The sequence below is a fragment of the Schistocerca cancellata genome, chromosome 11, assembly GCF_023864275.1.
Source record: "Schistocerca cancellata isolate TAMUIC-IGC-003103 chromosome 11, iqSchCanc2.1, whole genome shotgun sequence".
Taxonomy (NCBI): domain Eukaryota; kingdom Metazoa; phylum Arthropoda; class Insecta; order Orthoptera; family Acrididae; genus Schistocerca; species Schistocerca cancellata.
The window spans coordinates 120618182-120633692 of NC_064636.1; the positions used below are offsets into that span (position 1 = coordinate 120618182).

At 45.7% G+C, this 15511-nt stretch overlaps 1 protein-coding gene across 1 annotated transcript in view; it reads right to left on the bottom strand.

The window, feature by feature from the left end:
- LOC126108891 (ankyrin repeat and protein kinase domain-containing protein 1-like) overlaps positions 1 to 15511 on the bottom strand; it is a 107657-nt gene continuing 92146 nt past the window's right edge. Inside the window, exon 3 of the mRNA XM_049914257.1 lies at positions 1 to 503. Within this exon, the coding sequence (XP_049770214.1) occupies positions 20 to 503 (484 nt within the window). The 3' untranslated portion in view covers positions 1 to 19. The remainder of the gene's footprint in view (positions 504 to 15511) is intronic.

Consider the following 15511-nt stretch of genomic DNA (forward strand, 5'->3'; position numbering starts at 1 on the left):
GTTTGTTGGACTGGCTGCCTCATGACAGCATCTCCATCAGCCACATGTTGTTCCACTGCCTGGCGAAGCATAGCGGTGTCCACCCACCACGATCTCTGGCGCCCCTATCGGCCCCCGCCTCGAGCAGCGCCGCCGCCATGTCTGTGCGGTTGCAGCATGCCGCGAAGTGCAGCGGCGTCCACCCACCGCTATCCCTGGCGTTGGGGTTGGCGGACGCCGACAGTAGCAGCCGCGCCGTAGCCACGTTGCCACACACTGCAGTCCAGTGCAGAGGTGTCATCTGTTGCAAGTTGTCCCTGGCGTCCACTGCCGCCCCAGCCGCCACCAGCAGCCTCGCCGCCTCGACGCTTCCCGCCCCTGCGGCCCAGTGCAGGGCCGTCTTCCCATCGTCATCCCTCGCGCTCACCTCGACCCCTGCAGCGAGCAGTGCCCTCAGCTCCCCCACTGCCCCCCGCTCGGCCACCTCTATCAGCTTCATGTTTCTCTCCTTTCCAGAGAGCCTCCTGCACAAGACACAGGAACTCCCACTCTCTGCCACAAACACAAAAGACACACATAATGAGGAAAACTGCCATACAAGGAAACAACTGTTGTGATTACAATTCTGTACTGAAACGAACCCACCATATTTTCCCTCCTACAATACAAAACAGTGCGTAACTCTTCGTGTATTAAGCTACAGCGAATCTGTTTTAGCCACTTATAAAAAAAATCTTCATTCACCGTCCATTAGAAACAGCATTACACAACCTCTGAAGGAATTACAGTGTCACATTTTGTCTCACTCATTCCCGGAAGTCAGCTCCTTTGATCTCAGGATGCTTCAGCTAACCAGTCGCTCACCTCAACTACAATACAGGCTTGTAGCAGCTAATAGTGGTTTTCTGTCTGCAGCTTAACTACCAGAGTTCACGAACAAGAAGAACCCCATATCCAGATTTTCATCAAGGTTGCACTCTCCTCATACGCAGCCAAAAAATTTCAGTCCTGTTATCGGCAGATTTCTTGACACTGCCTCACCAAATACTTAAAATTTCTGACACACAAACACACACACACACAAACACACACACACACACACACACACACACACACACCGATTCGTTCAAAACATTGCAGACGTAATTAACACCAAATTGGCAACTTCACCCCCATAAAAAGGGTGTGCGCGCGCGTGCGTGCGTGCGTGTGTGTGTGTGTGTGTGTGTGTGTGTGTGTGTGTGTGTGTGCGCTTCATAGTGTATGCATATGTATTTAACATATGCTATCATGCACAGAACTATTAGAACTATCCGAACAATCTGAATTGTGTTTCACCTTATTTGTATGCAATCCACGTAACACAGGTCCTCTGTTCTCTATTCGGTACAGTCATTTCACTATACAAATTGGTTACTGCAAGGGGCCACAAGACATAACTACTCTGTGTGACTATCAGTCTAGAAGACAGTTAATACTACCATGACGCAAATATCAGAACACACTATAGAGATTACGCTTGCAAACGCAAACCGACGTTTCAGAAAGCAGTTTCCACCTTGAAATTATATGACAAAAATTCTTTTGTGGACTAGCGTCAGGGAATGCAATCTGGCAATTATTGTTCCTGTCAACTAAAGACGAAATATATTAAATACAGATTGAATCACAAGTAACAAAGAGTGCTCGTATTTCAACTTTAAATGACAAACTTTTGTGTTGGCAAGACGTTCGAACCCAGCACTTAATAGGGTGGTTCATTAAGCACAATCAAACGTGAGAAATCTTCTTTTTTAACGAGCAGCGAGATGACAAACTGGAATGGCGAGACGAAAATGTTTTGCCTTACCACGATCCGAACCCAGTACCTACCGACTTCCAGTCATGAGTAGACAAATACTTGTTTACTTCAACAGCAACGAAATGTACTCATGTCTGAATTGTATATAACATGACGATAATTTCTGTGCTGACTAGGAATCCAACCCAACACACGTACCAAGAGTTGTTGACTGTAGAATTATTTTTCACCAGTAGGTAGGAGTAGCATGTTTAAACCCGACATGATATCATGAAAAGTTCTGTGTGATTTGGGAGTTGAAAGTGGTACCCATCATTATCGTAGAGAAAACCCGGAGGGGCATCAAAAACCAGAACAATTTCTCATGTGTAGTGTGGTGTGTATATCTTGCAGCTTGAAATGACAGACCTGGTTTCTAACCCAGACATGTGTCTTTAGTGAGGGTCTTGAAGACTTTGCAAACATGGGAAAATAATGAAACAGTGGAAATGTATAATCTCAAAGGGATCAAACATGACGAAAAGAATTATTTCAGTTCAAATCCTTGTGCAGCACCAATGTTTCTTATACTTCAAGCTCATATACAGTAAGTGTCAACTGCCCTGTGACCTCATATGGTGATTGGCCTATAGATATATAAAAAGAGGTATTGCGTAAGAAAGGTAACTGGTGACAGACTTTCAACCAGACATCACTTCCGCCTTTGTGAGGGGCCAGGCTATACCGACTCTCCTCCAGGTTACCAAGGGCGGTGAGATGCTGCTTGTGCTTGTTAACAAGGATTGCCCGGTGTGAGAAATGAATCTAGAACTTCAGCATACGTAACTTTCAAACTAATTATTAAAAAAAAAACTTCTACCACGAAGTAAAATTCATTAAGTGACAGGATGCGAAGCCACTATGTGAGGACTATAAACTGGCTGCCTTAACCATTTTTTTCCATTTAATTTTTTAATGACTACATCATGCTTTTTCTGCAAGGTATCTTTTGTGCCAAGGTTTTTTTTATTTTTTTTATTTTGTGGAGCCAGTGCCTGTCAGGTGGCGATCAAGATTGCAGGGGTCAAGAATTCACAGACCTGTCCACTATGCCACTCCCATATCTGTTGCCTGTCCGCTGGATTTCTTTTTCCAGTAGACGCTGGTCTGCACCAGGCAGGTAGGTGGGGGCAAAGAGACCAGCTATCAAGGACTCCGAGGCCTGACCGCGACGCCTCCCCCACACCTCTCACCGAGTCGCTCAGCTAGTTTCGTGTTTGATCTTTTTAACTCTTTATATTTCAATTTTTAATACTTCATCTGGAAGACTGACTGCACAGAAATTCTCTCAGCACTGCAACAGGTTCAAAGTTTTTCACAATGGTCTACTTTTAATTTATTTTGCAGTATCTTGCCACTCATCCAAAGCATCAGTTTCCCAAGGTCTGTTTGCCATGTTGCTCTTCTGTTGCTTACAAGCACTCCACTCGCTGCTTCGAGTAATGATGAATGTAACACAGAACAGAAGGAATCAAGGCCGTCGCTTCTTCTAGTTGAAGGAAGTTTTGACATGCAGAATAAAGTAAAATAAAATGTAGTAAAAAGTACAATGTCTTCTGTCAGGAGGGTAAACTTTTCCTCTGAGATTTCTTGAGCACAACGTAAGGTGCTCCTGAGGTATGTATTTCAGAGTAGATTTCTGTTTCCCTAAAAATAAACAAATAAGTAACAGAATACTATGAGAGCAGAAAGTGGATAACGACGCTTCCTTACGTTTTTCTTGTGTTTAAGTCTTTTTCTATTCACTTTGCACACTAAGTTCCATGTAACTCTATTTACCGAAAATTTTGCGATGTTTTCCTTGTAGTTTATCGCACGTTGGGGCCAGCATGGAGACGACGTGCCGCCCTGTGGCTCGCGCCGCGCCCGCTTGTGCCTGGCTCCCGGCACTGTGCCGGCGCGCGCGGGGCGCCTCACCCAACGCCTGCTCGTTCCGTTTCCATCAGTTAAGAGCTAACACTCTGTTTGTCCTTTACGCTAGTTTACAGCATTTCTGCATTGCAAATGGATATGGCACGCCGCTAGGATTCACAAAATTGGCGGGCAAGATATTGGGGGTCCTGGTCGTGTTATCGTGGCCCACATTTGTTTGTTAACTCGCCAGACATGCTTCACTTGAGCGCACACAAACCTGTGTTCTTCAGTGTCCATCAGGTCGCAATTATCACGTGTTGGCGAATCACCCCGATGGATTGCCTGAAGTTTCGCTTTGGTTGCTACTTTCCTTTTTACTGCCCTGTACGGAGTAGTTTTTACTTTCTTGGTATCTGAGGGGTGCTGATTGCTGATGTTCAACCAAATGACCTTCCAGCTGTAATGCAGCTACTTTTGTATAGTCACATTTCTGCTTTTGATTGCCATTAATTTAACGTGCCTGTATGTTCCCAACTTTCAACCATATCCATCAGGCGAAGTCGGGTTTGAGTATAACTGAATTAGAATCAAAATTGAGCAAAATGGTAAAAGCCATTGGGGACATGCCGTACATCTGTGGGCGGATTCCAAACAGTGGGAGTAACTTTGTCTGGTAAGTGGAACATGGGCAGTAGTGGGTGTCTTCTTACACAGCTCTTATGTGGAAGACACAAACAGAGCTTATGACTTTCTTCCAATGTTGGTGAGATGGGACCGTGACACCACAGACACACCCCGAAGATGGCGTCACATAATGACGCAAGTAGCATTAAACACATGACGTCACAGACACACTCATACGGTTCCAACCCCAAATCCAACATGGCGAAAGTAATGACGCAAGTACCATTATCCAAGGTGGCGGCGGCGGGAAATTCAAAAAGTGCCACACCCTCTCCCAAGGGGGATATTAAAATTTTCTCCGATTTTCGAGACTGCCACGTCCACCTGGATTTCGAATGAATTTTCGTGACTGCTACGCCCACCTGGACTTGGAAGGAAATGTTAAAGTCTCCACCACGATCCTCAACCGACCGCCACGTCCCCTTACCAACCTATGTTGGTGGACTAACGTGTACAAACGTGCACTAACGTGTACTGACATGCACAGTGCATGATGCCATCCAAGATGGCAGCTGTGACGTCCGTTGCTGACGCAAGTGCTACAAACCCTTGACTGGAAGTTTGAATTTTGGCGGGAAGATAGGTCACCTGGGCTATCTCCACTAACCTAACTCAGTTCCCCTCCACTCCCCTCCAACAGAAAATGGTGGGAAGTTCAAATTCCATCAGGATAATGCATCACACAACAGATATCTCTACTAACCTAAGACAATCACAGGAAGATAGGTCACTTGGCCTACCTCCACTAACTTAAGTCACCCGACTGCCACCTCTTATTAGGGATTGGTGAGAAAAGGACTCACCCTGCACTGGGCTGGTGGAGAGAGGAAGGAGTGTACTTTATTTATTTTGGAACAATTTATTTAGAGATGCAGTATATTTATTACACTGATACAAAACATATACTCTGACATGTTTGGGGTCATGTCACACAGCCTACGAATGTGCATACCACTAAAACTCGGCAATCATGCTTGCTAATCGTCAGCTGTCGAAATCATGCACCAGTCTTAATTTAAACAATCTGAACGACTTCCGCCATCAGCCGTGTTCGCCACAAGGTCCTGAGCCCAACTGACCTAGTACACAGTACTCTCACCAGAGGGTGCTGTCATCTGAGATGAGACATGACATCAGCTGATGATGCGAGTACTGTTATCCAAGATATTTGCCATGAGGTATGGACCTAGTACACAATACTGTCACCACTTGGCACTGTCATCCATTCTATGACATAACCCAAGATGACTGTCAGGAGGGGAATATGACTCAGCCTGTGCCTGGTTGCTGGAGAGAGGAAGGAGTGTGCTTTATCTTCTTTGGAACAATTTATTTAGGGATGGACTATATTTATCACACTGACACAAAATACTCGCCATGATGTGCTTGGGGTCACAATACACAGTCTGCCGAACTGCGAAAGTATCGAAAATAACGCAACAGACACGCTTGCTAATAGTAGACTGCCGAAGTAATGCATTCCACTGTCTACACACATCCAACTAATACACCGAAATAATATCAGTATAGACCTGCAAATTGTTCCTAAATAGTGCATCACACTGATGTGTAGACACGCCCAGTACTCGTAAACTGTCCAAATAGCATTTAGCACAACCTACAGACCCGATCGCAAAATAATGCGACAGACACGCAAACAATGTACGCAGGGACCGCCTGCCGCCTCCCTGTCTACTGGACTGCAGGAGAAGCTAGATTCCACCGCTGCAATGACACGCGGCCATCAACTGCCAAGCCATTTACAGATGCACGTTCGGATCCCTCAAGCATGAGGTGGGGGCATCTCCCTGCGGTCCAGTGAAGAGCTAATTGCCGAGCAACACTGCAGATATCCGTTCCAGAATAGCGCAAGGTGCTTTCACCCCAGTGATTGCAATGGACCATGCGTGACGTGTCCAGCCATGCATGGATACCCAGTGTGGCTCACGCTTCGCAGTGGAATGTGTCAATATACACTCCTGGAAATGGAAAAAAGAACACATTGACACCGGTGTGTCAGACTCACCATACTTGCTCCGGACACTGTGAGAGGGCTGTACAAGCAATGATCACACGCAAGGCACAGCGGACACACCAGGAACCGCGGTGTTGGCCGTCGAATGGCGCTAGCTGCGCAGCATTTGTGCACCGCCGCCGTCAGTGTCAGCCAGTTTGCCGTGGCATACGAAGCTCCATCGCAGTCTTTAACACTGGTAGCATGCCGCGACAGCGTGGACGTGAACCGTATGTGCAGTTGACGGACTTTGAGCGAGGGCGTATAGTGGGCATGCGGGAGGCCGAGTGGACGTACCGCCGAATTGCTCAACACGTGGGGCGCGAGGTCTCCACAGTACATCGATGTTGTCGCCAGTGGTCGGCGGAAGGTGCACGTGCCCGTCGACCTGGGACCGGACTGAAGCGACGCACCGCCAAGACCGTAGGATCCTACGCAGTGCCGTAGGGGACGGCACCGCTACTTCCCAGCAAATTAGGGACACTGTTGCTCCTGGGGTATCGGCGAGGACCATTCGCAACCGTCTCCATGAAGCTGGGCTACGGTCCCGCACACCGTTAGGCCGTCTTCCGCTCACGCCCCAACATCGTGCAGCCCGCCTCCAGTGGTGTCGCGACAGGCGTGAATGGAGGGACGAATGGAGACGTGTCGTCTTCAGCGATGAGAGTCGCTTCTGCCTTGGTGCCAATGATGGTCGTATGCATGTCTGGCGCCGTGCAGGTGAGCGCCACAATCAGGACTGCATACGACTGAGGCACACAGGGCCAACACCCGGCATCATGGTGTGGGGAGCGATCTCCTACACTGGCCGTACACCACTGGTGATCGTCGAGGGAACACTGAATAGTGCACGGTACATCCAAACCGTCATCGAACCCATCGTTCTACCATTCCTAGACCGGCAAAGGAACTTGCTGTTCCAACAGGACAATGCACGTCCGCATGTATCCCGTGCCACCCAACGTGCTCTAGAAGGTGTAAGTCAACTACCCTGGCCAGCAAGATCTCCGGATCTGTCCCCCATTGAGCATGTTTGGGACTGGATGAAGCGTCGTCTCACGCGGTCTGCACGTCCAGCACGAACGCTGGTCCAACTGAGGCGCCAGGTGGAAATGGCATGGCAAGCCGTTCCACAGGACTACATCCAGCATCTCTACGATCGTCTCCATGGGAGAATAGCAGCCTGCATTGCTGCGAAAGGTGGATATACACTGTACTAGTGCCGACATTGTGCATGCTCTGTTGCCTGTGTCTATGTGCCTGTGGTTCTGTCAGTGTGATCATGTGATGTATCTGACCCCAGGAATGTGTCGGAAACTTTATTGACAATGAATTCACGGTGTTCTTATTTCAATTTCCATGAGTGTACATCTCAGAAACGTTAAACGATCACACAGCTAAAAGCCTGTGGACGTCAGTGAAAACACCCTTAAACACAAGAGCGTTCTCCATTTTTGGAAATAGGTCACTGTCTAAGCACATACGAGGCCGATTCAGAATAAATACACAAACAGAATTGGAAGAAAAGAAATGTCATCAATTTTAGGTATCCTTCAGCAACAGGCCTGGAGATCCTCTAATGGCACAGTGGTGGATGAGTGATGGCGGAGATGGATGGTATGCTTCAATTTGTCTTTGAACACTTGTTTTCCCAGATATTTCCGTACATACCTTGCTTCCATCTGGTTCGAATCAGTTTGTAGACACTCGTACCTTCTGGCACAAAAGCTGTCTTCTGAATTACTCTAGCATTATGATTGGCTCTTATCGAATTTACCCACCAAATTACTGATGCCACCAGTGTGAAAGGACCACCTGCCTTTTCGTTTTCTTTCTGCAGAAGAGACTTTTAACAGCAAAAAAATATCTTACACCGATCGTGATATTGCACCGACAATTAAACCCTGCGAAGCTACCCTACACATCATCAAATATTCGACTTCGAGTCTCGGTCCAGCACACAGTTTTAATCTGCCAGTAAGTTTCATATCAGCGCACACTCCACTGCAGAGTGAAAATCTCATTCTGAAAAACATTCCCCATGTTGTGGCTAAGCCATTTCTCCGCAATGTCCCTTCTTCCAAGAGTGCTAGTTCTGCAATGTTTGCAGAACTTCTATGAAGTTTGGAAGGTAGGAGACGAGGTACTGGCAAAACTGAAGGTGTGAACACGGGTAGTGAGTCGTGCTTGGGTAGCTCAGATGGTAGAGCACATGCCCACGATAGGCAAAGGTCCCGAGTGAGTCTGGGTCTGCCACACTGTTTTAATCTGCCAGGAAGTTGTTGAGATATCTGGGGAATGTGCTGGCCAGGGCAGCAGTTGAACATTTTCTGTACACAAAAAGGCCCGTCAAGACCTGCAACATGTGGTCGTGCATTATCCAGCTGAAATGTAGGGTTTTGCAGGGATCGAATGAAGGGTAGAGCCACGGGTCGTAACACATCTGAAATTTAACATCCACTGTTCAAACTACGGTCAATGCGAACAAGAGGTGACCGAGACGTGTAACCAATGGCACCCCATACCATCACGCCTGGTGATACGCCAGTACGGCGATGACGAATACACGCTTCCAATGTGCGATCACTGCGATGTCACCAAACACGGATGCGACCATCATGATGCTGTAAACAGAACCGGGATTCATCCGAAAAAATTACATTTTGCCATTTGTGCACCCAGGTTCGTCGTTGAGTACACCATCGCAGGCGCTTCTATCTGTGATGCAACGTCAAGGGTAACCGCAGCCATGGTCTCTGAGCTGATAGTCCATGCTGCTGTAAAAGTCGTCGAACTGTTCGTGCAAATGGTTGTCGCCTTGCAAACGTCCCCATCTGTTGACTCAGTGATCGATACATGGCTGCACGATCCGTTACAGCCGTGCGGATAAGATGCCTGTCATCTCGACTGCTAGTGATATGAGGCAATTGGGATCCAGCACGGCGTTCTGTATTACCCTCCTGAACCCACCGATTCCATATTCTGCTAACAGTCATTGGATATCGACCAATGCGAGCAGCAATGTCGCGATGTAATAAACAGCAATCGCTATAGGCTACAATCCGACTTTTATCAAAGTCGGAAACGCGATGGTATGATTTTCTGCTCCTTACACGAGGCATCACAACAACGTTTCACGAGGCAACGCCGGCCAACTGTTGTTTGTGTATGAGAAATTGGCTGGAAACTTTCCTCATATCAGAACATTGTAGGTGTCGCCACCGGCGCCAGCCTTGTGTGAATGCTCTGGAAAGCTAACCATTTGCATATTACAGCATCTTCTTCCTGTCGGCTAAATTTCGCGTCTGTACTCGTGCTGTAGGGGTAGCGTCTTAGATACATAATCAAAACGTCTTCGGTCCCGGGTTCGATCCCCGCCACTGCCTAAATTTTGATAAATAATCAGCATTGGCGGCCTAAGACTTCCGGCATAAGAAGTCAGCCTCATTCTGCCAACGGCCTTGTCAAAGAGGGTGGAGGAGTGGATAGAGGTTCAGGGCACCCTCTTGTCCTAGGGGTGGGAAATTGCCCCTAAAGGCGGAAGAATCAGCAATGATCAACGACATGAGGATGCAGAAGGCAATGGAAACCACTGCATTAAAGACACGTAACGTGTATCCACAGAACATGTGGCCTGTAATTGAAGAAGTGTCGTGATGATCTCTCCATTGGCAAAAGATTGCGGAATAGTCCCCCATTCGGATTTCCGGGAGGGGACTGCCAAGGGGAAGGTTACCATGAGAAAAATATTGAATAATCAACGAAAGGATAACGTTCTACGAGTCGGAGAGTGGAATGTCAGAAGCTTGAACGTGGTAGGGAAACTAGAAAATCTGAAAAGGGAAATGCAAAGGCTCAATCTAGATATAGTAGGGGTCAGTGAAGTGAAGTGGAAGGAAGACAAGGATTTCTGGTCAGATGAGTATCGGGTAATATCAACAGCAGCAGAAAATAGTATAACAGGTGTAGGATTCGTTATGAATAGGAAGGTAGGGCAGAGGGTGTGTTACTGTGAACAGTTCAATGACCAGGCTGTTCTAATCAGAATCGACGGCATACCAACACCGACAACGATAGTTCAGGTATACATGCCGACGTCGCAAGCTGAAGATGAACAGTTAGAGAAAGTGTATGAGGATATTCAAAGGGTAATGCAGTATGTAAAGGGGGACGAAAATCTAATAGTCATGGGCGACTGGAATGCAGTTGTAGGGGAAGGAGTAGAAGAAAAGGTTACAGGAGAATATGGGCTTGGGACTAGGAATGAAAGAGGAGAAAGACTGAGTTCTGCAACAAGTTTCAGCTAGTAATAGCGAATACCCTGTTCAAGAATCACAAGAGGAGGAGGTATACTTGGAAAAGGCCGGGAGATACGGGAAGATTTCAATTAGATTACATCATGGTCAGACAGAGATTCCGAAATCAGATACTTGATTGTATGGCGTACCCAGGAGCAGATATAGACTCAGATCACAATATAGTAGTGATGACGAGTAGGCTGAAGTTCAAGACATTATTCAGGAAGAATCAATACGCAAAGAAGTGGGATATAGAAGTACTAAGGAATGACGAGATACGTTTGAAGTTCTCTAACGCTATAGATACAGCAATAAGGAATAGCGCAGTAGGCAGTACAGTTGAAGAGGAATGGACATCTCTAAAAAGGGCCATCGCAGAAGTTGGGAAGGAAAACATAGGTAGCGAAGAAACCACGGGTAACAGAAGAAATTCTTCAGTTGATTGATGAAAGGAGGAAGTACAAACATGTTCCGGGAAAATCAGGATTACAGAAATACAACTCGCCGAAGAATGAAATAAATAGGAAGTGCAGGGAAGCTAAGACTAAATGGCTGCAGGAAAAATGTGAAGACATCGAAAAAGATATGATTGTCGGAAGGACAGACTCTGCATACAGGAAAGTCAAAACAACCTTTGGTGACATTAAAAGCAACGGTGGTAACATTAAGAGTGCAACGGGAATTCCACTGTTAAATGCAGAGGAGAGAGCAGATAGGTGGAAAGAATACATTGAAAGCCTCTATGAGGGTGAAGTTTTGTCTGATGTGATAGAAGAAGAAACAGGAGTTGATTTAGAAGAGATAGGGGATCCAGTATTAGAATCGGAATTTAAAAGAGCTTTGGAGGACTTACGGTCAAATAAGGCAGAAGGGATAGATAACATTCCATCAGAATTTCTAAAATCATTGGGGGAAGTGGCAACAAAACGACTATTCACGTTGGTGTGTAGAGTATATGAGTCTGGCGATATACCATCTGACTTTCGGAAAAGCATCATCCACACAATTCCGAAGACGGCAAGAGCTGACAAGTGCGAGAATTATCGCACAATCAGCTTAACAGCTCATGCATCGAAGCTGCTTACAAGAATAATATACAGAAGAATGGAAAAGAAAATTGAGAATGCGCTAGGTGACGATCAGTTTGGCTTTAGGATAAGTAAAGGGACGAGAGAGGCAATTCTGACGTTACGGCTAATAATGGAAGCAAGGCTAATAAAAAAAAATCAAGACACTTTCATAGGATTTGTCCACCTGGAAAAAGCGTTCGACAATATAAAATGGTGCAAGCTGTTCGAGATTCTGAAAAAAGTAGGGGTAAGCTATAGGGAGAGACGGGTCATATATAATATGTACAACAACCAAGAGGGAATAATAAGAGTGGACGATCAAGAACGAAGTGCTCGTATTAAGCAGGGTGTAAGAGAAGGCTGTAGCCTTTCGCCGCTACCCTTCAATCTGTACATCGAGGAAGCAATGATGGAAATAAAAGAAAGGTTCAGGAGTGGAATTAAAATACAAGGTGAAAGGATATCAATGATACGATTCACTGATCACATTGCTATCCTGAGTGAAAGTGAGGAAGTATTACATGATCTGCTGAACGGAATGAACAGTCTAATGAGTACACAGTATGGTTTGAGAGTAAATCGGAGAAAAACGAAGGTAATGAGAAGTAGTAGAAATGAGAACAGCGAGAAAACATCAGGATTGATGGTCACGAAGTCAATGAAGTTAAGGAATTCTGCTACCTAGGTAGTACAATAACCAATGACGGACAGAGCTAGGATGACATCAAAAGCACACTCGCTATGGCAAAAAAGGCATTTCTGGCCAAGAGAAGTCTACTAATATCAAATACCGGCCTTAATTGGAGGAAGAAATTTCTGAGGATGTGCGTCTGGAGTACAGCATTGTATGGTAGTGAAACATGGACTGTGGGAAAACCAGAACAGAAGGGAATCGAAACATTTGAGATGTGGTGCTATAGACGAATGTTGAAAATTAGGTGGACTGATAAGGTAAGGAATGAGGAGGTTCTACGCAGAATCGGAGAGGAAAGGAATATGTGGAAAACACTGATAAGGAGAAGGGACAGGATGATAGGACATCTGCTAAGACATGAGGGAATGACTTCCATGGTACTAGAGGGAGCTGTAGAGGGCAAAAACTGTGGAGGAAAACAGAGATTGGAATACGTCAAGCAAATAATTGAGGACGTAGGTTGCAAGTGCCACTCTGAGATGAAGAGGTTAGCACAGGAAAGGAATTCGTGGCGGGCCGCATCAAACCAGTCAGTAGACTGATGACCAAATAAAAAAAAAGCACATCTTCGTGGTGTAGCAATTTTAATGGCCAGTAGTGTATTATACTTAGTAGTAGAGGGGTATGCGTGGTAGGTTCACCTTGAGCATCAGGCCTATAAAATATGTGCTTGTGTTCCGATATATGCAAGGGAGATGAATTTGGAATACTGTGATAGCAGAGAGAAGAGTATGTCAAGTCATGTGAATGGTACTGATATTTCTATTTCCAGAGCCCTAGCCATCAAGAGGGTGTATTTCCGATACTTTGCTCATTGTCGAATGTCATTCAACTGAGATCACCATTGTAACATTTAGTTGTAAGTACAGGGATAAACTTCTTACGATAAACATTCTACCTGTTCTTTCTCAGTCCACAGCGCTGTTGACCTGCGCAGGGGTGATGCACGTTTCCTGCTAACGGTAGGAGCTGTCAGACTGGAGAGGCCTGTTGGAGTGTAGGAATGTAAATGAATTAACTGTGTTGTTCTCCAGGCGAGTCAATAGCGAACTAATAGTTAGTATGTGTTGGATAGCTTTCGTGATCAATTGGAAATCTGAGAAGTTGAATATGGAGGTGCGTTTCCACTGGACACCTATTCCCTGTCATGTAAATGTTCGCTTCTGCACAATTCGCGCCTTTATTTAGTTGAGAGAACATCGATTGTGGTGTGAGCATCTAGCATGTGGAAGAAACGTCTGCTGGTTCTCTAGTCCTGAGAAACACGTCAGTTGACTTTGTAAAATATAGGGATGATTAGGAATCTGTTACATCATCGACATCAGTGTTCGAGAGGGTAAATATCTTTTTCTTCTATTCGTTTCGAGTATTTTCACATAAAGGTCTTTGCAGACGGGGATAGCGTTATAAAGTTTTGGGTTTGTAGCGAAATAATTTCCAGTCTTTATCTACGGAATTGTGTTGCATGAGCGATCGGTAGGCTACTGCTGTGCGCTTGATATCTAGAAGTACATCTAAAATGGTACAATACTATGGCAAACATTGCGGAAATACTTGCGTTTGGGTAATCCCAGAGTCTGGAGATGGGTGTATAAACGCAAGCAAGCAGGAAGGTGGAGACCAGAAACACTAGCGGGTTTGTACTGAGAGGGAAACGGGACAGTCTTTGCACATCAGTTCTGAGAGTGACTTCGATTCACTAAGGGCCTTCTGATCTAAAAGGGGTCGTTTTGTATGGCATAGGATACCAATTGTATGGTCACTACATCGACACGGTATGCAGTGATATATTGCTAAGTTGGAGATCAGTTTCGTAGGGTACGCAGTGATGCATTAGGTGGTTGCAGATTGATTTCACATTCTAATATTCAAGTTCATGTCCTCAGCGGGAGATCAGTGTAATTCAGTAAGAGTCTTTCCATATTTGACGATGTGTAGCGTAGTTCACAAGGTTTAATTGACGGTGCAATATCGCGATCGGTGTAAAATAGATTTTTGCTGTTCAAAGTCCCATCTGCAGAAAGAAAAAGGAAAGGCGGATGGTATTTCCACACCGGTTTCACCAGCAATTCAGCTGGTAAATTCGATAACAGCCAATCATAATGCTAGATTCATTCACAAGACAGCCTTTGTGCCAGGAAGTAGGAGTGTCTACAAACTGATTCGAACAAGATGGAGGCAAGGTATGTACAGAAAGTTCTGGGAATACAAGTGTTCAAAGACAAATTGAAGCATACCGTCCATCTCTGCCATCACTCATCCACCACTGTGGCATTAGAGGATCTCCAGGCCTGTAGCTGTAGGATACCTAAAATTGATGACATTTCTTTTGTTCCAATTCTGTTTGTGTAATTATTCTGAATCGGCCTCGTCTGTGCTTAGACAGTGACGTATTTCCAAAAATGGAGAATGCTCTTATGGTTAAGGATGTTTTCACAGGCGTTCATACGCTTGTAGCTGTGTGATCATTTAATGTTTCTAGGATGTATATTGACACATTCCACTGCAAAACATGAGCCACACTGGGTATCCATGCATGGCTGAACACGTCCCGCATGGCCCATTCCAACCGCTGGGGAGAAAGTAACTTGTGCTATTCTGAAACAGGTTTCTGCAGTGTCGCTTGGTAATTAGCTCTTTGCTGACCCACAGGTGATCATGTATTTCGATAGGAATTTCTTGGGTGTACCAAGTATCATGGGGATGCCCCCAACTCGTGCTTGAGGGACCTGAATGTGCACCTGTGCATGGCTTTGCAGTTGAGGGCAGCATCACTTCGAGGGGGTTGCCTTTAGCCTCCTCTGCAGTCCAGTGGACAGGGGGGCCGCAGGCGGTGCCTGCGTACGTTGTTTGTGTGTCTGTTGCATTATTGTGCGAGCAGTTCTGCAGGCAGTGCTATGCCATACTTGGACAGTTTACGAATACTGAGGATGTCTACACATCATTGTGACGCATTATTTAGGAGCAGTTTGCAGGTCTGTACTGATATTATTTCGGTGTATTAGTTTGCATGTGTGTAGGCGGGGGAATAAATTACTTCTATAGTCAACAATTAGTAAGTGTGTCTGTTGCATTATT